Below are 15,257 nucleotides of genomic sequence, written 5' to 3'. Positions count from 1 at the left end.
GTTGAAGGATAATTGCTGTATAGAATTTTGTTGTTTTCTGTCAAACATCAACATGAACCAGCCATCTATGGGCTTTAGAGATCTGAATTTCTCACTTGATAGTTGTATAACTTTGAGTGAGTTATTCAAAGGACTTTAAGAATTGAATGAATCATTACATAATATTTCATGCTTACTATAGAAGAGCAGAATGCTTTGGTGTTTGAGAAGAGAATGAATTATACAATATAGAGCCCATTATAAAAGATACTAGAGGAATGCTTGTGTTTAGAAGGTTTAATAAAACTATCGTAAGTAAAAACAAACTATATCCTATTGCTGTCAAAAAAAAAAAAAGAAAGAAAGCTCCTTAGGGTACATTTGTTACAGTTATTACTGCTGGAGAACATTATACAATCAATATGTAATCTGCACGGACACAATTTCAAATGAAAAAGCATGCTTTTAGTGAACAAGAAGTACAATTTGCTGTCCTGAGTTGGATAGCATTAGATAGCATATTGGTTAGCCAAGTCACCCATTCCAGACTATGGAAAGAACATGTGCAGACAAAACATAAGCATTTAATAGGTTGAACCTTATGCCAAAATTGGCAAAGCCCCTAAGACGGACTTAATATAGAAAGACAAAAATATACTTCTTTTATTTATTTTAACCAAAACTCTAATTAAAGATCAAATTGCAAATCCAGTTTACTATTAAACTGCTGATGCTGGGAACTAGTCAATTAGGCAGGGACTTTAGCTGAAATGAGGATATCCAAGAATGTATTTTATTTCATACATAAAGCAACCGTTCCATTGCATACTAAGCAGTTTAACTGTAGGCATTTCTTTTGCCTCAAGTGAGCACCTTTATCAACACAAGCCATGAAAAGTGAACCTGAGCAAATGTTAAGGATATGTGTTCTCTATCCACCAGCTGATAAATGCTGTTTCACTCACCAACTCAATCTGCAGTTAGTGTAAAGTGTATTAATAGTGCTTCCTACTATTACACAATAAAATTTGCTTTGATATAGTAGTTAATTTTCCAGTTTCAATTTCTCCCTTCCTCCCCCTATTCTGGACTTCCCAGGTGGTGCAGTGGTAAAGAATCCATCTGCTAATGAAGGAGGCGCAGTAGATGCAGGTTTGATCCCTGGGTTGGGAAGACCCCCCTGGAGGAGGAAATGGCAACTCACTCCAATACTCTTGCCTGGAAAAGCCCATCGATAGAGGAGTCTGGCGGGCTACAGTCCATGGGGTCACTAAAGAGTCAGACACGACTGAGCACAATCATTCCTTCCCCTACTCTAGGCTGATACGATGCCACATACACTACCTTTTGGGCAGGGTATTGACACATAAAGAAATTTTGAATTTAAATTTTGGTGGCTTCTGACATCAACTAAAGTAATGGCCAAGGAAGTAATTTGTACTCATGGACCCCCTCGTAGGGTTAACCTAAGCATATCTGTACATAAAGTATATTCAAATGTATATACCTGAATCTGTATAGATATAGTATAGAACATGCTATCTATATATCTATTTATAGATCTATTTATATCTATGTTTATGTATATATGTGTGTATGCATGTGTTTGTGTGTAGTTTAATAAAATGAGATCATAATGTATGGACTCCTGTATATTCTGAGTTTCAAATACAACAAGAGCTATAACAACAAGGGAAAAAATTAAAAAAAGAAAAAAAGAGAGAGCTGTTTAACAGAATTTATCCACAGGATTGTCAGGGAAACTAAATAATGGATACAAAGTACTCTGCACAGGGCCTATAAGTTAACTTTCTAACTACTTTTAAATAATGGATACAAAGTATTCTGCACAGGGCCTATAAGTTAACTTTCTAACTACTTTTAAATAATGGATACAAAGTATTCTGCACAGGGCCAAAAGTTAACCACTTTCTAACTACTTATAAAATGCCTCCCACTATTGCTTCTTGGCAACCTTAAAGGAGATACTGTAGTATCACTGAGCAGAGAAAGGCACTCCAGGAAACAGAAAGGAGTGTACAAAGCCATGGCAGTGGGAGGATATGGGTGTGTGAAACAAACTCAATGACTGGACTGAAGAGAACAAAGGCGAGAGGCAGGGAAATTATTTAAGGAGTTGAAACAAGAGGTAAGGAGTGCCGGAACTAGAGCAGTGGCAAAGGAGACGGCACAGGGAAAAGAGGTATCTAGAACCGAAATGACAGGAACGGGGAGAAAATTAGAGTGCGGATGAAGGAGGAGAGAGCGAGGGACACTCCAGCCTTCTGATTACATGTTGATGACTCTGAGCCACAAACATATTTCAGAGAAAGAAGCAGAAGTATTTGGTTTTTAACATGTTTAAGGTAATGTAAGACACAGATAAAGATCATCTACAGTATATCAGATGCACACAGAGAATTCAGAAGTCAACATTCCTTTTTTAGAATATCTGGTAAATATAAATACTTATACAGTTGGGTTCTTATAGAATCACACTGGCAATAACAAAGGGATATTAATCAAGAGTAACAGATACTAGTTTTATGAATAACCCGGGAAGAACAGGGTAATTCAAACTGGAATTAAGTGAATTAAGAACAAATTTCATCACTACCTCAGCGGCTTTGCCGTTGTAAAGGCGAAAGTGATTACAGGCCTTAAGATTGAGTGCGATGGTGCTATCGGGAATTTGCTGAAGATAAACAGCCAGAACTTCTTGAGACACGTCATAGTAATCCAGCTTGTAGTAACACAGGGCCACATAAACATTGAGGGCAAGGTATTCCCTATTAGATGAAAAAATTAAGGATTAACAATTTAAGTCTACTTCACAAAAATGTTGTCAAACTACAGACATTTTTAATGGCTCAACTGGACAGTAAGGCAAAGAGGACATTTCTTTTTTTAAAGAAAAAGGCAGTATGATCAGTGTAGTCTTTTTCTTTTTGTGTTATAATATTTGAGTGTTTTGATATAAGTAGAGTAAAAAGTGACAACTAGAGGAGAAAGGGAAAAGTTCAACTACTACCTGTTCATGTTAGGAAAAAAACCAACAAAACTAATATAATCAGTAATGAAGTATAAATGCAAATAAGCTGACACTGTACAGAAGATGGACAGACAAAGCAAGTAGGTTTGACGACTGAGAATGGGAACAGGTGGGAGACTATGACAGTAATGCAAAAGGAGGGAGAAGGGAGATGGACGAGATATTTTGGGATACAGAAGAGAGACCAAGTAGTCAGTGATAAAGTTGGAATGCCAGTTCTTTAGAACAGTTTGTTTCTAATTTTGTCAGCAAATTACCTTCAATGTAACTACAACACTGAAATTGATACATCTAGACCATGCATTTTCAACAGGTGTGATATCACCCCCAAAGGGGTGAAAATTGGTTCTTATGGAGAGATGAAAAATACTTATTTTATATATATACATACATACATCTACAAACAGTACTTATACATATATCTGTATACAGATATACATATAGTACATAACCAGATATACAATATACCTGTGGTACTGAAACTTAATAGGAGGGCAATTAAGAGGGGGAAAGACAATCTACACAATGAGTCTAGACTATAAGGAGTTCTTAATCTCACCAGATTATTAAATAGACTTGAATACACGGTGATATTAGAACCAAAGGACACTAGGTTCTCAGCCAAACTGGGGTACAGAAGAAAGTAACAAAATGAGAGTTCAAGGAGGCGTAACAGGACACACACCTGTTATCTAGCAGTATTCGCTTGTAAATATCAATAGCTTCTTGGTAGTGAGATCGCATATAGTGGATTGACGCCAAACTGAGTTGATCTTCTGTGATATCCTGAAGATTCTGATGGAAGTTCATCAATTTCTTCTCATCATTAAACTAAAATTGTAAGAGAGAAAAAAGACATAAAAATTCATGTTAGAGAATGGTTAGAGAAACCAACACTTATGTAACACAAATTTAACTCCATCCACCCTTCAGCCACTTGCCTCTGTTCTCCCTATTTCTCTTCAGCTCCCAGTCTTCTTTATCTCTCCTTCAGACACAGAATAAAATAGTCTCTAGAGGCAGAGCCTTAGTCTTTAGTTACAACTCATTAATTACTTGACCCCCCTATTCTTACTTTGTTTCTTTTCTATTTCTTTCTTTATATCTTCTCCCTCCCTTTTTATCTTCTATGTTTCTATCTTTTTTATATGCTATTTATAAGAGAGACATTTAAAATAGGACATAGAAAAGTAGAGAATGAACAGATATAAAAAGATGTAATAGGCAACCACTAACCAAAGGAGAGCTGATAGAGCTCCACAAACATGACAAAGTAGTGTTTACATGAAGAGAGAGTTTTAGAGATAAAGATAGACATTTCATAATGATAATGATAAATGTTTCCATTTACTAGATGGACATAACAATTCTATATCTGTATGCACTTAATGAGAGTCTGTAAAACATGTAAAGCAAAAATTGAAAGAACTAAACAAAGAGAGATAATTACAGCATGAAAACTTTAAATACACCAAGAACAATTATTTTCAAATACTACCTATAGATAAACTTCCTGTAAAACAGTTTAGCACCATCAGTTAACAGCTTTAAATTTTTATTGTTCATACTCAATAACTCAATAAGTCTATTTCTAGGGTGTTAGAATTACATTTTTATAATTAAAATCGAAACCAATCTTGAAGCCAAATAACTAGGAAATGCTGAATGAATTGTGGCACACACATATGGTGGATTGTTATTTAAAAAGGACGGGTTTGAAGACTAGTGACTCAGGGATATGCTCATAATTTAAAGGTAAGTTGTAGAATACAAAAGTATATATTTAACATAAATCCCATTCTGCAAAACAAATGAACAAAAATACAACTATGCATATAAAAAATAATTATCCCTAAAGGGATATGCCCAAAGGTTGAAATATAGTTAACTTTAAATATGGTAGATGTTTGAACAAACTCCAGGAGATAGTGAAGAAAAGGGAAGCCTGACATGCTGCAGTCCATGGAGTCACAGTCAGATATGACTTAGCGACAGAACAACAACAACAACAATATCTTTTTATTGCATATTTATATTTTGATTACTAGAATGTGTGAATTTTATAATATGAAAAAGTATTCATAAATAATTTGATGATGATGATCAAAATTATTGCTATAAGGCAGGCAATTCAGAAAAGTATGTATTTATTTTCAGGAGTCAGGACAAGCATCTTTGCTTCTGTTTCCTAAGAGACAATAAGATGGTGGAAACAAACTAATCATAAAAGACTACTGCTTAAGAAGAACTAAAACCTAACATCTCTGAATAAATTACCAGGGTAAAAAACATTAATGGGGGAGAAAAATCCTATAAAATTAATACCTGTATTCTACTTGCTCTAAACATATCATTAACAAGAATTTCTACTTAATTCTCTTTCACCCATGCTGGTAACAAGAAAGAAAGAGAAAAATATTTTAAAAACAAAAGCTTTAATTTATGTCAATTAAAAAAGAAAAACAAAATTTTACATTAAAAAAAAGTGTGAAATAAGCAGAGAAATACCTTGTGAGCCAAGTGGAAGAGGAGGCGGTTTTGAAGTCGGCTTTTTGGAGCTGAGGAAAGAATCCAAGGTGCTTATTAAAGATTTCAGTTGTCTATGGCACTTAGTCCCTTGTAGGAGTGACATGAGACTCAGATAAGGATACTCCCAAATCCTTACCCATGGGATCCTGCTATGTCTCTGTATAATATATATTATTTTAGTCTAGTCCTACTGCAGTAGAAGGAACATCATCAAGAACCAGAAGAAAAACACTCTAGGGTTCTGCTCGTGCCCACACTGGTTCCTCCTGACTCTCGTGGTAAAGCACAGCCTGCACTCTTCACAGTGCCCGCAGCAGCCCATCCTGTGTAGTTCACACGCAGAACCAAACACAGGAAGCAAACGTTGTGGTCCTAGCAGTACATGTAGGAATCCAGTGCTGTCAATTCCTTCTGAACTCTTCTTTTCATAGTTACACTGCCATGTTTTCCTAAATGGGGCTTCACAGGTGCCTCAGTGGTAAAGAATCTGCCTGTCATTGCAGGAAACGCAGGTTTGATCCCTGGGTCACGAAGATCCCCTGGAGAAGGGAATGCCAACCCACTCCAGTATCCTTGCCCAGAAAATCCCATAGACAGAGGAGCCCAGCGTGCTACAGTCCATGGGGTCGCAAAAAGTCAGACACAACTGAGAACACTCACATGCATTTCCCTAAATACTAGCCCATTCTCCACAGATCTTCTGGCATGATAATAGTACCATCTAAAAGAGGTAGCCAAGCAAAAAAGTTAACATCTTTTAAATTCCAGATCCGCTTTGTGCTCTTGGAGAATCTTCCTAATTCTGGACACTCAATATTATTAATCTATCTCTTTACAACAAAAAGTCATACTTCAATGTTAAAAAAGAAAAAATATGCATGGAAAGAGAGATAGGTACCTTGATCATCTCACATGCATCTAACTGTTCTATGCACAAAGTCTAGAAACATGAGATAAATAACTCACAGACCATTATAAATGAATTGGGAAAAACTACATCAGTAAATTGAAACAACTTGGGTACAAATCAAGAGATTTTCCATGACCTTGAACTGGAATTCTATCTAAATATGTATGTGCCAGTTAATTCTCTAAGAATTCTACCCTGGAATACACTCATCACTCACATATTTCCTAACAAACATTCTTTTGCCCACTTTCTCTATTTTTCTTTGATTTTAATTTGATTCATACTCTAATTATTCTTAATCTTTCCTCCCATATTTCCATTCTGCCCTACACTTATTTGCAAATTTGAATTCACTTCTCCTAAGATGACTGACTTCATAAAACAAACAAAAGGGAAGAAATCTGGATTCTTCAACCTGAAATCACTAGGCTTCTCATTTCGAAGTAGGGCAAGAAGCGATAAGATCCACATTCATGAGAGCTTGACCAACTATACCCAACTGCTACCAACATCATGAATGTCCCACCACAGGAGGGCCTAAGAAAGGCACCTTGTCTTTTTCTTCTCTCATCCTTCTGCTTTTTGGCTGTAGATTCTGGGGAAGTGAAGTGGGGAGGGTAAGGGTAAGGCATACAGAGATTAACTCTGTCTTTAAAGATAAAGTTGCTAAGATCCAATATGCTTTGAAGAGTAGAGCTTTTCTTTCTTTTTTTTTTAGCTTTCTAATGTCACTTGATTTTTCCTCGAGAAAGGTATTAAGTTTAAAAATCTCCAAAATGACTCTTAGTATTAGTGGTGAATTTCAGATATTAAAAGGGCTCATTTACCTTTAAATCCAGCTGCTTCAGCTTGTTTATACATTCCAAGAAAAAAGTACGTACAGGCTAGGTTCACCCAGACTTCAGGACTGCAATTTTCGTCTTTTGTTGCATTTTCATACTCCTGAAATATACAATAAGCAATGATCCCATATAGCAGTAAAGCAATCAATGGGCCATTCCTTCTCCTGTCTATGACTTATAGTATAGTTATATTATACTACACGCTGCTGCTAAGTCACTTCAGTCGTGTCCGACTCTGTGTGACCCCGTAGACTGCAGCCCACCAGGCTCCCCCGTCCCTGGGATTCTCCAGGCAAGAACACTGGAGTGGGTTGCCATTTCCTTCTCCAATGCAGGAAAGTGAAAAGTGAAAGTGAAGTCGCTCGGTCGTGTCTGACTCTTAGCGACCCCATGAACTGCAGCCTACCAGGCTCTTCCGCCCATGGGATTTTCCAGGCAAGAGTACTGGAGTTCTTGATTGGGCAACTTCACATTTAGGAGAATTCTATATACTCCTTAGGGCTTCCCAGGTGGCGCTAGTGGTAAAGAACCTGCCTGCCGACGCAGATGTAATTTCAGTCCCTGGGTTGGGAAGATCCCCTGGAGGAGCGCATGGCAACCCACTCCAATATTCTTGCCTGGAGAATCTCATGAACAGAGGAGCCTGGAGGGCTACAGTGCACAGAGTCACAAAGAGTCGGACACGACTGAAGCGACTTACCACGTACACACATGTGCTCCTTATATTCTATACCTGTAATATTAAATACTGCAGTTAGGGCTCAAGCCTACCCATGTGGGACTGTTGCCCATAGAACCCTACACTTGTTTTTTTTCTTTCCCTTTTAATACTGACATGGGCTAACAAACTGCAGAAATGAAAAACAACTAAAATATTTTGTTTTTGCTAACTTAAAAAGATATTAAAAATGCATAGTTTCAGCTAACTTAAAATCCGATACCTTAATATGCTACAAATTTGATTTCATTCTAATTGTTTTCTGGCTTTGTTTACTTGGCTTTACATTTTAAAAATTTGGTCTTTGAGGGTTTTTTGCCTTCCCTTTTAAGGATAGTTTCTGAAATTCACTTTGTCAACTACATTTTCCATATACTCTTTTACTATCAGTGTTTACCACATGCCTATTTTCTTTTTTACTCCATTTGAACTACTCTCTCTTCTCCTAAATCTTTCACAAATACTACCAGCTTCTATTCTGCCCTCTTCACATCTTTACTTTTCCTTCACTGATTTTGTTGCTTTTGTTCATATCAGTTTCTCATTGTGTGATCTTGGATATTTTTCATTTTAGTAGTGCAGGTTTTTAATATCCTTAAATTACATTTTGAGAGTGAGAATATGTAAGAAAGGTCAAAACAATTTCATTTATGAGTTAAAAATCATTGACATAAGGCATCTACAATTTTATGTACAGCCATAATTCTATAGATTGTTAATTACATTGTAGGGTTTACAATGACCAAGAAAAACAACTTTCAAAACTATATTTTTAAAAATATAAAAAATAAATAATATATTAAAATATTTTAAAATATAAAGATAAAATAATATTTCCTATGTCTAAAATTAACCTTTAAAAAATAACCATGAACTTTTTTTGAGAAAAGAATCATAAAACTTTTAATCAAAAGGGATTATTTTTCTTCTCCTAAAGGTTTTCTTAAGAAAGACTAATATTAATATATTGAACAATCTCATTAGTATATATCTAAAAGGAAAAAGTAAATAACATTGCTATATATATTTGAACATATATAGAAGATTTCTGAAGCAATACATCAAAAAAGATCCAATGTTTACTCCTGTTAACAAAGAAATAGGATGGAGGAAGGCAGACTGGGTGACTTTTTTCCTTTTTCCTTTGTTCCCCTCTATATTGTTTGAATTTTACCATGAGTATGTATTATTATAATACAAAACTTAAAAACATTTCAGAACCCTACAGTTATTTAAAAAAAAAACAAAAACTTTAAACTAACCTCCAAAGCTCTCTTGTAGTCACCCAGATGAAAAGCACAGTATCCAATCCACAAATTAGTATCCTCTTCTTGTTCCCCAACATGACGTTTGAACTTGATGTTAAAATTTCATGAAAAAAAAAAAATCATGAATACTTTGAATGGTAAGCCCTTGTTTAAAAAACTATGTTATTAATGAACAATAGGAAATTGCAAATTATGGAAGCAAGATAATCTCAGTTTAATCAAACTGATACCTACAGAACTCAGCACAATTAACTACCTTTTCCTCAAATATTTCACAACTGTTTTTGTGTTTATTGACACCCTACTCCAGGAAGTATCTAAGAGTTATCCTCATAAAAATTCTGGGTGATTTATAAAGATCATAAGAACTCTCTGAAATATTTAATGCCAAATAACTGAAGGTTAGAGAAATTAAGCAATGACCTCAAGGCCACACACAGCCAGTAAGTGTGGTGGAAGGGACCACGTAGCCAACTGACTCCAAAGCCCATGTTTTCACCCCCTATCCCATGTTCTACTGCATTTAACTTCACACTTTAAACCTGTCCCATGAGCACACACATATATTTATTCATAGGTTATAACTTTTCACTGAAGACAAGGCATTAAATCATTCTATTACCCTTGAACAGGCTTGCCAGGGCCTATAAGAATTAAAGATTTTAGAAGACCACCTAATTATTTATGTCCATTGTGAAAAAATATTCATGAATTCATCATCCATGAAAGAAAAGTCCTGTTTTGGAGGAAAGGTGTGAGATCCTGAAGAAGTCTGAATTACCATGAGCTTTTTTTTTCCCCACTCTATGTGATGATAAGTCAAAAACATAGGTGAAAAAGCAAAAACTAAACAGATCATTGTTGATTTGTAGTGACCTAAATAGAAATGAAATCTAAAAAACAGTGGAAATATGTATGCGTATAAGTGATTCACTTTACTGTACAGTAGAAGCTAACAACATTGTAAAGCAACTATACTCTAATAAAAATAAGATAAAAATTTAAAAAACCAATCATTGTTACAAAACTTCAGGTGCCTTGACCAGTACAAGATGAAGATATCTATTGATACTCTGTCTAAATAAAAACCTACTCTTGTAGCTAACTCTATAATATTAGAAATTCTCCTCTCACCTAGAGAAGGAAATGGCAACCCACTCCAGTATACTTGCCTGGAAAACCCAAAGGACAGAGAAGCCTGGTGGGCTACAGTTCATGGGGTCTCAAAGAGTCGGACACGACTGAAGCGACTAAACAATAACAACCTCTCACCAAATACTGTGAATCTGAGTGCAGTGCCTTAAGTCTGAAGAAACTCTTATTTGAGGTCTCCCTGAATTTGCTCCTGGAATTCCCTGGAGCCACAGCGAAAAGAGAGAAGAGAAAAAGAGACTAACAAAAATCACACATGTATCTACCACTCACTCCACTGATTTACAGAGCAGGAGGGCCCTTCCAAGGCAGCTCCCCTGATTTAAAGATAAGAAATCCAACACCAGAAAAGTTTAAGCAATGTGCTCAACACCAGGGGACTAGCAAGAAACACAGGACTTTACATGCAAGACTGAGAAAGATATATAAAGCTGATTAAAACACTTATTGTTGATAGAGTAATACAGCTGTCGTAGTGCTTTAGAGAAATGATTATGGCACAACACAACCAGGCTGTGCCGTCAAAACTCCTCCCCTCTTCGTTCTTTGGTGCGCCCCATTCATTTCTCCTACAACACGTGCTTCCCACAAAGCACGTATCCTTGGACCATCTACATCAGCACTTAGGCTATTTGCCCAAAATACTGGGTTCTTGAGTCTCCCTGGTGGCTTAGATGATAAAGAACCCGCCTGCAACTTGGGACACCCGGGTTCAATCCCTGGGTCGGGAGGATCCCGTGGAGAAGGGAAAGGCATCCCACTCCAGAATTCTTGCCTGGGAAATCCCATGGACAGAGGAGCCTGGCGGGCTATAGTTCATGGGGTCGAAAAGAGTTAGGCACAAGTGAGCGACTAATATACACACACACAGGGTAGGAGTCCAGAAATGCACATTTAAACAAGTACCACAAGTGACTCTGCTGCTGCTAAGTCGCTTCAGTCGTGTCCGACTCTGTGTGAGCCCATAGACAGCAGCCCACCAGGCTCCCCGGTCCCTGGGATTCTCCAGGCAAGAACACTGGAGTGGGTTGCCATTTCCTTCTCCAATGCATGAAAGTGAAAAGTGAAAGGGAAGTCGCTCAGTCGTGTCTGACTGTTCGTGACCCCATGGACTGCAGCCTACCAGGCTCCTCCGTCCATGGGATTTTCCAGGCTAGAGTACTGGAGTGGGGTGCCATCGCCTTGAGTATTAAAAGTTGAGAACTACTGCCATAGAGATTTGAAATATCTTCTGAAGATAGAGTATTTCACACAATAAGCATGAAACATGGTAGAATTATTTAAATTTGATCAAAATGTTATAACATATTAATAGGAATAAATCATAAACTGGTCAGGGGGTGGAATAGGCAATGTGTGAACTGACACTGTATTAAATGTCCCTCTACATTTTTAGGCTAGATTTGCCATCAGTGGAACTAGACATAATTAAAAGTGTCCCTCAAGAAATAAGTCTATCATGTAAAAAAAGAGAGAGAGAAAGAAGTCTATCTTTTTAGTTCATCTTTAGTCAGGTTTATAGTTAACCTGGAATCTGTGCCTGACTAGATTTACAGGAAGTCCCAGAATGCACCCACCTGTTCCATGCATAGCAACCAGCATTCACCCATGCATTCCTCTATATTCTGGTTATTTACGTCCTAAGAAGCAACTTTCTTTGGACATTACCTCCAACAGGGTAATAGCTCCAGTGAAATCTCTTTGTGAAAGTAGCTCCTCCAGCTTTGGAATCTTCCTACCTTTCTTCTTCCTTTTGTCAGTGTGCGGTGGGTCCCCGCCTACAGCAGGTTTGGCCCTTGAAAGCATCTGTGAAAGAAAAAGCAAAGATAGCTGTATGATCCCAATCCCGTGGTCAATTTTAAACTGAGAGTGACGGCTCCCGGATTCATAAGTCAAGTCCTGAACAACGAACCCCTTGTAAGCCTATTTAAACTCTTTCCGTAACACGTATTTTGCTAAAAGGTCCGTCACCCGGTGCTTGAGCTGAACGAAACCGCTATTCCCTACTTCTTCATCTCCTCCAACGAGAATGAGGTAAAAGATGCTTTCGCGGAGCTGTTGTCATCTCAGCCTTCCCTTGGTCCACTTCCCATCTCACGCGCAGCTCAGGAGTGGGAAAACGGAGAAACAGGAGGGAAGAAAGCAACGATGTATCTACAGTTGCAGCCCTGTCCCCGGTGGGAACACGGGAGCGGGCACAGACATCTGCCTCCGCTAACACTCCTAGACTTAAACCAGAAGTGTGCTAGGAATCTCCAATCTCCAGTCCCAGGACCTACTCAAACTTATTCCTCACTATTCGACGCCACTAACCATCTTGGCGCCGGTCCTGTGAACACCCTCTGCAGACGGACAACAGAAGGCCTGGCTTCAGCGCGCCTCAGCATCCATGAAGCTCGCTTGGTCTCCACGGCAACCCCGCCAGGGGACTGGTCCTGCCCGGAGTAGCGCTCGCCGGAGAACTGGTGCCCTGCGCATCTTGGTTCCCATAGGCTTATCGCTGCTGCCGGGCGTGAAAGGTTTTCTTTCCGGATGAAGGTGTCTTTCTCTGTTCTGAGAGCGACAGTTTGTCTGTATTTCTATGAGTTCATATTAGGAAAAGCGAATTAAAATGACACGGTTTTTCAAAAACAGGTTTCCCGGGAAAGTCATTTTCAAGGAACCACTTCCGATTTGGACCGCGTTGGGCTCCAGAGCAGCCTTGGGCGCCGACTGGCGCGTGATCGCGGGTCTCCTGTGCTGTGCGGCTTAGAATCAAATTTCTGCCGGAGCGAGGATGCTGATGTTTGGAGGCGGGAGTTCCCCTGAATACGATTTCTGATTTCCATAGATACATCTCCATTGTGATGTGACATTGTAATTCCTACTTCGAATTTAGAATAGAACCTCTCGTTCGTTAGAAATAGGGAAACACAAGATAAAGTCACAGTGGCCAATGCAGCACCCGTCTTGTTTCTAAAGGTCTGATGTAATATTTTGAATATGTAAATTAAGATAACTAGAGTGAAATAATTATATTTGTTTTGGCTGTGTGTGTGTGTGTGTGTGTGTGTAAGTTTCGTTGTTGTTTGGCTGTGTCACGGAGCTTGTGGGATCTTAGTTACCCAACCAGGGATGGAGCCGGGACCCTCCTGAAGCGAGGAATTCTAATCACTGGTCCATCAGGGAATTCCAGGAAAATTTTTTTAAAGATGTGGAGAAAGGGTTTAAAGATGTGTAAGTTGTAGTAAGTTTAAGTTTAAGTTTTAGTAAGGCTCTTTCTAAGGACTAAAGCCCAAGAGACAGCCACTTAGGCACTCCGAAGCAACCACTCAGTAGAAGTAAGGGGAAAGTTAGTTCATACATTACTTTTGGCTGGGGGATACCTGCAGTCAAGCATGTATTTTGGTACGATTACTGCTAATCGTAAAGAACAGATGTCTCCAGTTAATCTTTTTAGCTTTTCTATGTATGGAGGATGGAAGAATCTAGAGACATTAAAATTCTTCCTGAGATATACTTTTGACTACCTATGAAAGTGAAAGTGTTAGTCACTTGGTCCTGTCTGACTCTTTGTAACCCTATGGACTGTAGCCCAACAGGCTCCTCTGTTCGTGGGATTCTCCAGGCAAGAATAAGCGGAGTGGGTTGCCATGAGTATCTCCAGGGATCTTCCTGACCCAGGGATGAAACCCAGGTCTCCCACATTGCAGGCAGATTCTTTATTGTTTGAGCTACCCAAAGCCTGGGACCTGTCTATATTCATGTGCATCCAAAGCACAGATGCCTCATCCTGTTTTTGCCTTAAATTCCTCCGAGTCCTACTGTCAGTCACGAAATGTGGTGAGTTTACAAATGAACCCTTGTGGAAATGGGTGCTGAGTAATGATCTTTGTCTTAGCAATCCTGATTTTGGGGGGATCTATGCTTGTATGTTGGAGAAGGAAATGGGAACCCACTCCTGTATCCTTGCCTGGGAAATCCCATGGACAGAGGAGCCTGGCAGACTATAGTCCATGAGGTTGCAAAGAGTCGGACATGCTGCTGCTGCTGCTAAGTCGCTTAAGTTGTGTCCGACTCTTTTCGACCCCATAGATGGAAGCCAACCAGGCACCCCCGTCCCTGGGATTCTCCAGGCAAGAACACTGGAGTGGGTTGCCATTTCCTTCTCCAATGCATGAAAGTGAAAAGTGAAAGTGAAGTTGCTCAGCCGTGTCTGACTCTTAGCAACCCCATGGACTGCAGCCTACCAGGCTCCGCTGTCCATGGGATTTTCCAGGCAAGGGTACTGGAGTGGGGTGCCACTGCCTTCTCCGGAGTTGGACATGACTGAGCAACTAAAACACACATATACACACACATGCACACATACATGCTTGTATGTTGACTTTAAAAAGTGCACAACCTAAAAGTTGAGAGTTATGTTTATTCAGGGAAACTTATGAAGGACTATAGCCTGGGAATTAGCCTCTCAGATGGCTCTGAGGAACTGTTCCAAAGAGATAAGCGAGGAGCCAGGATATATAGGGGGTTTTGTTGGAGAACAAAATGTAGTCAAACTTCAAAAGATTACTGTTAAATACAAAAAAAACCCCAACATCTCAAAGACTTCAGTGCTTTTTTATGTATGGGAAAATGGAAGTGACTGGGCTCATTGAAATTATTCCTTTGATATGCATCTTCACTATCTAGGGCCAGTGTCCTCTTTTTCTCCATTCTGAATTCCACTTAAGAGGCACTGTCAGGACAGCTGCAATGACTGTTGGTTTGATGGCAGACAGCACTCTTTACTGAAATAGAAGACAACATTGTTTTGTCCAGAGGTAAG

The 15,257-nt window shown here is 38.7% G+C and overlaps 1 protein-coding gene across 2 annotated transcripts in view; it reads right to left on the bottom strand.

Annotated features, from left to right (window-relative positions):
* Positions 1–13,445, bottom strand: part of IFT56 (intraflagellar transport 56) — a 42,288-nt gene extending 28,843 nt beyond the window's left edge. Inside the window, exons 1-7 of one of the 2 annotated variants that reach the window (XM_061414859.1) lie at positions 12,764–13,445; positions 12,119–12,256; positions 9,293–9,385; positions 7,298–7,412; positions 5,540–5,589; positions 3,717–3,862; positions 2,597–2,768 (exon numbers count right to left, since the gene is read on the bottom strand). In XM_061414859.1, coding sequence (XP_061270843.1) covers positions 2,597–2,768; positions 3,717–3,862; positions 5,540–5,589; positions 7,298–7,412; positions 9,293–9,385; positions 12,119–12,256; positions 12,764–12,766 — 717 coding nt within the window. In that variant the 5' untranslated portion in view covers positions 12,767–13,445. The remainder of the gene's footprint in view (positions 1–2,596; positions 2,769–3,716; positions 3,863–5,539; positions 5,590–7,297; positions 7,413–9,292; positions 9,386–12,118; positions 12,257–12,763) is intronic. The other variant, XM_061414857.1, reaches the window with a different exon arrangement.
* Between the last annotated feature and the right edge of the window lie 1,812 nt (positions 13,446–15,257).

This window comes from Bos javanicus, chromosome 4 (genome assembly GCF_032452875.1).
Source record: "Bos javanicus breed banteng chromosome 4, ARS-OSU_banteng_1.0, whole genome shotgun sequence".
Lineage (NCBI taxonomy): Eukaryota > Metazoa > Chordata > Mammalia > Artiodactyla > Bovidae > Bos > Bos javanicus.
This window is presented reverse-complemented; position numbering and strand designations above follow the sequence as displayed.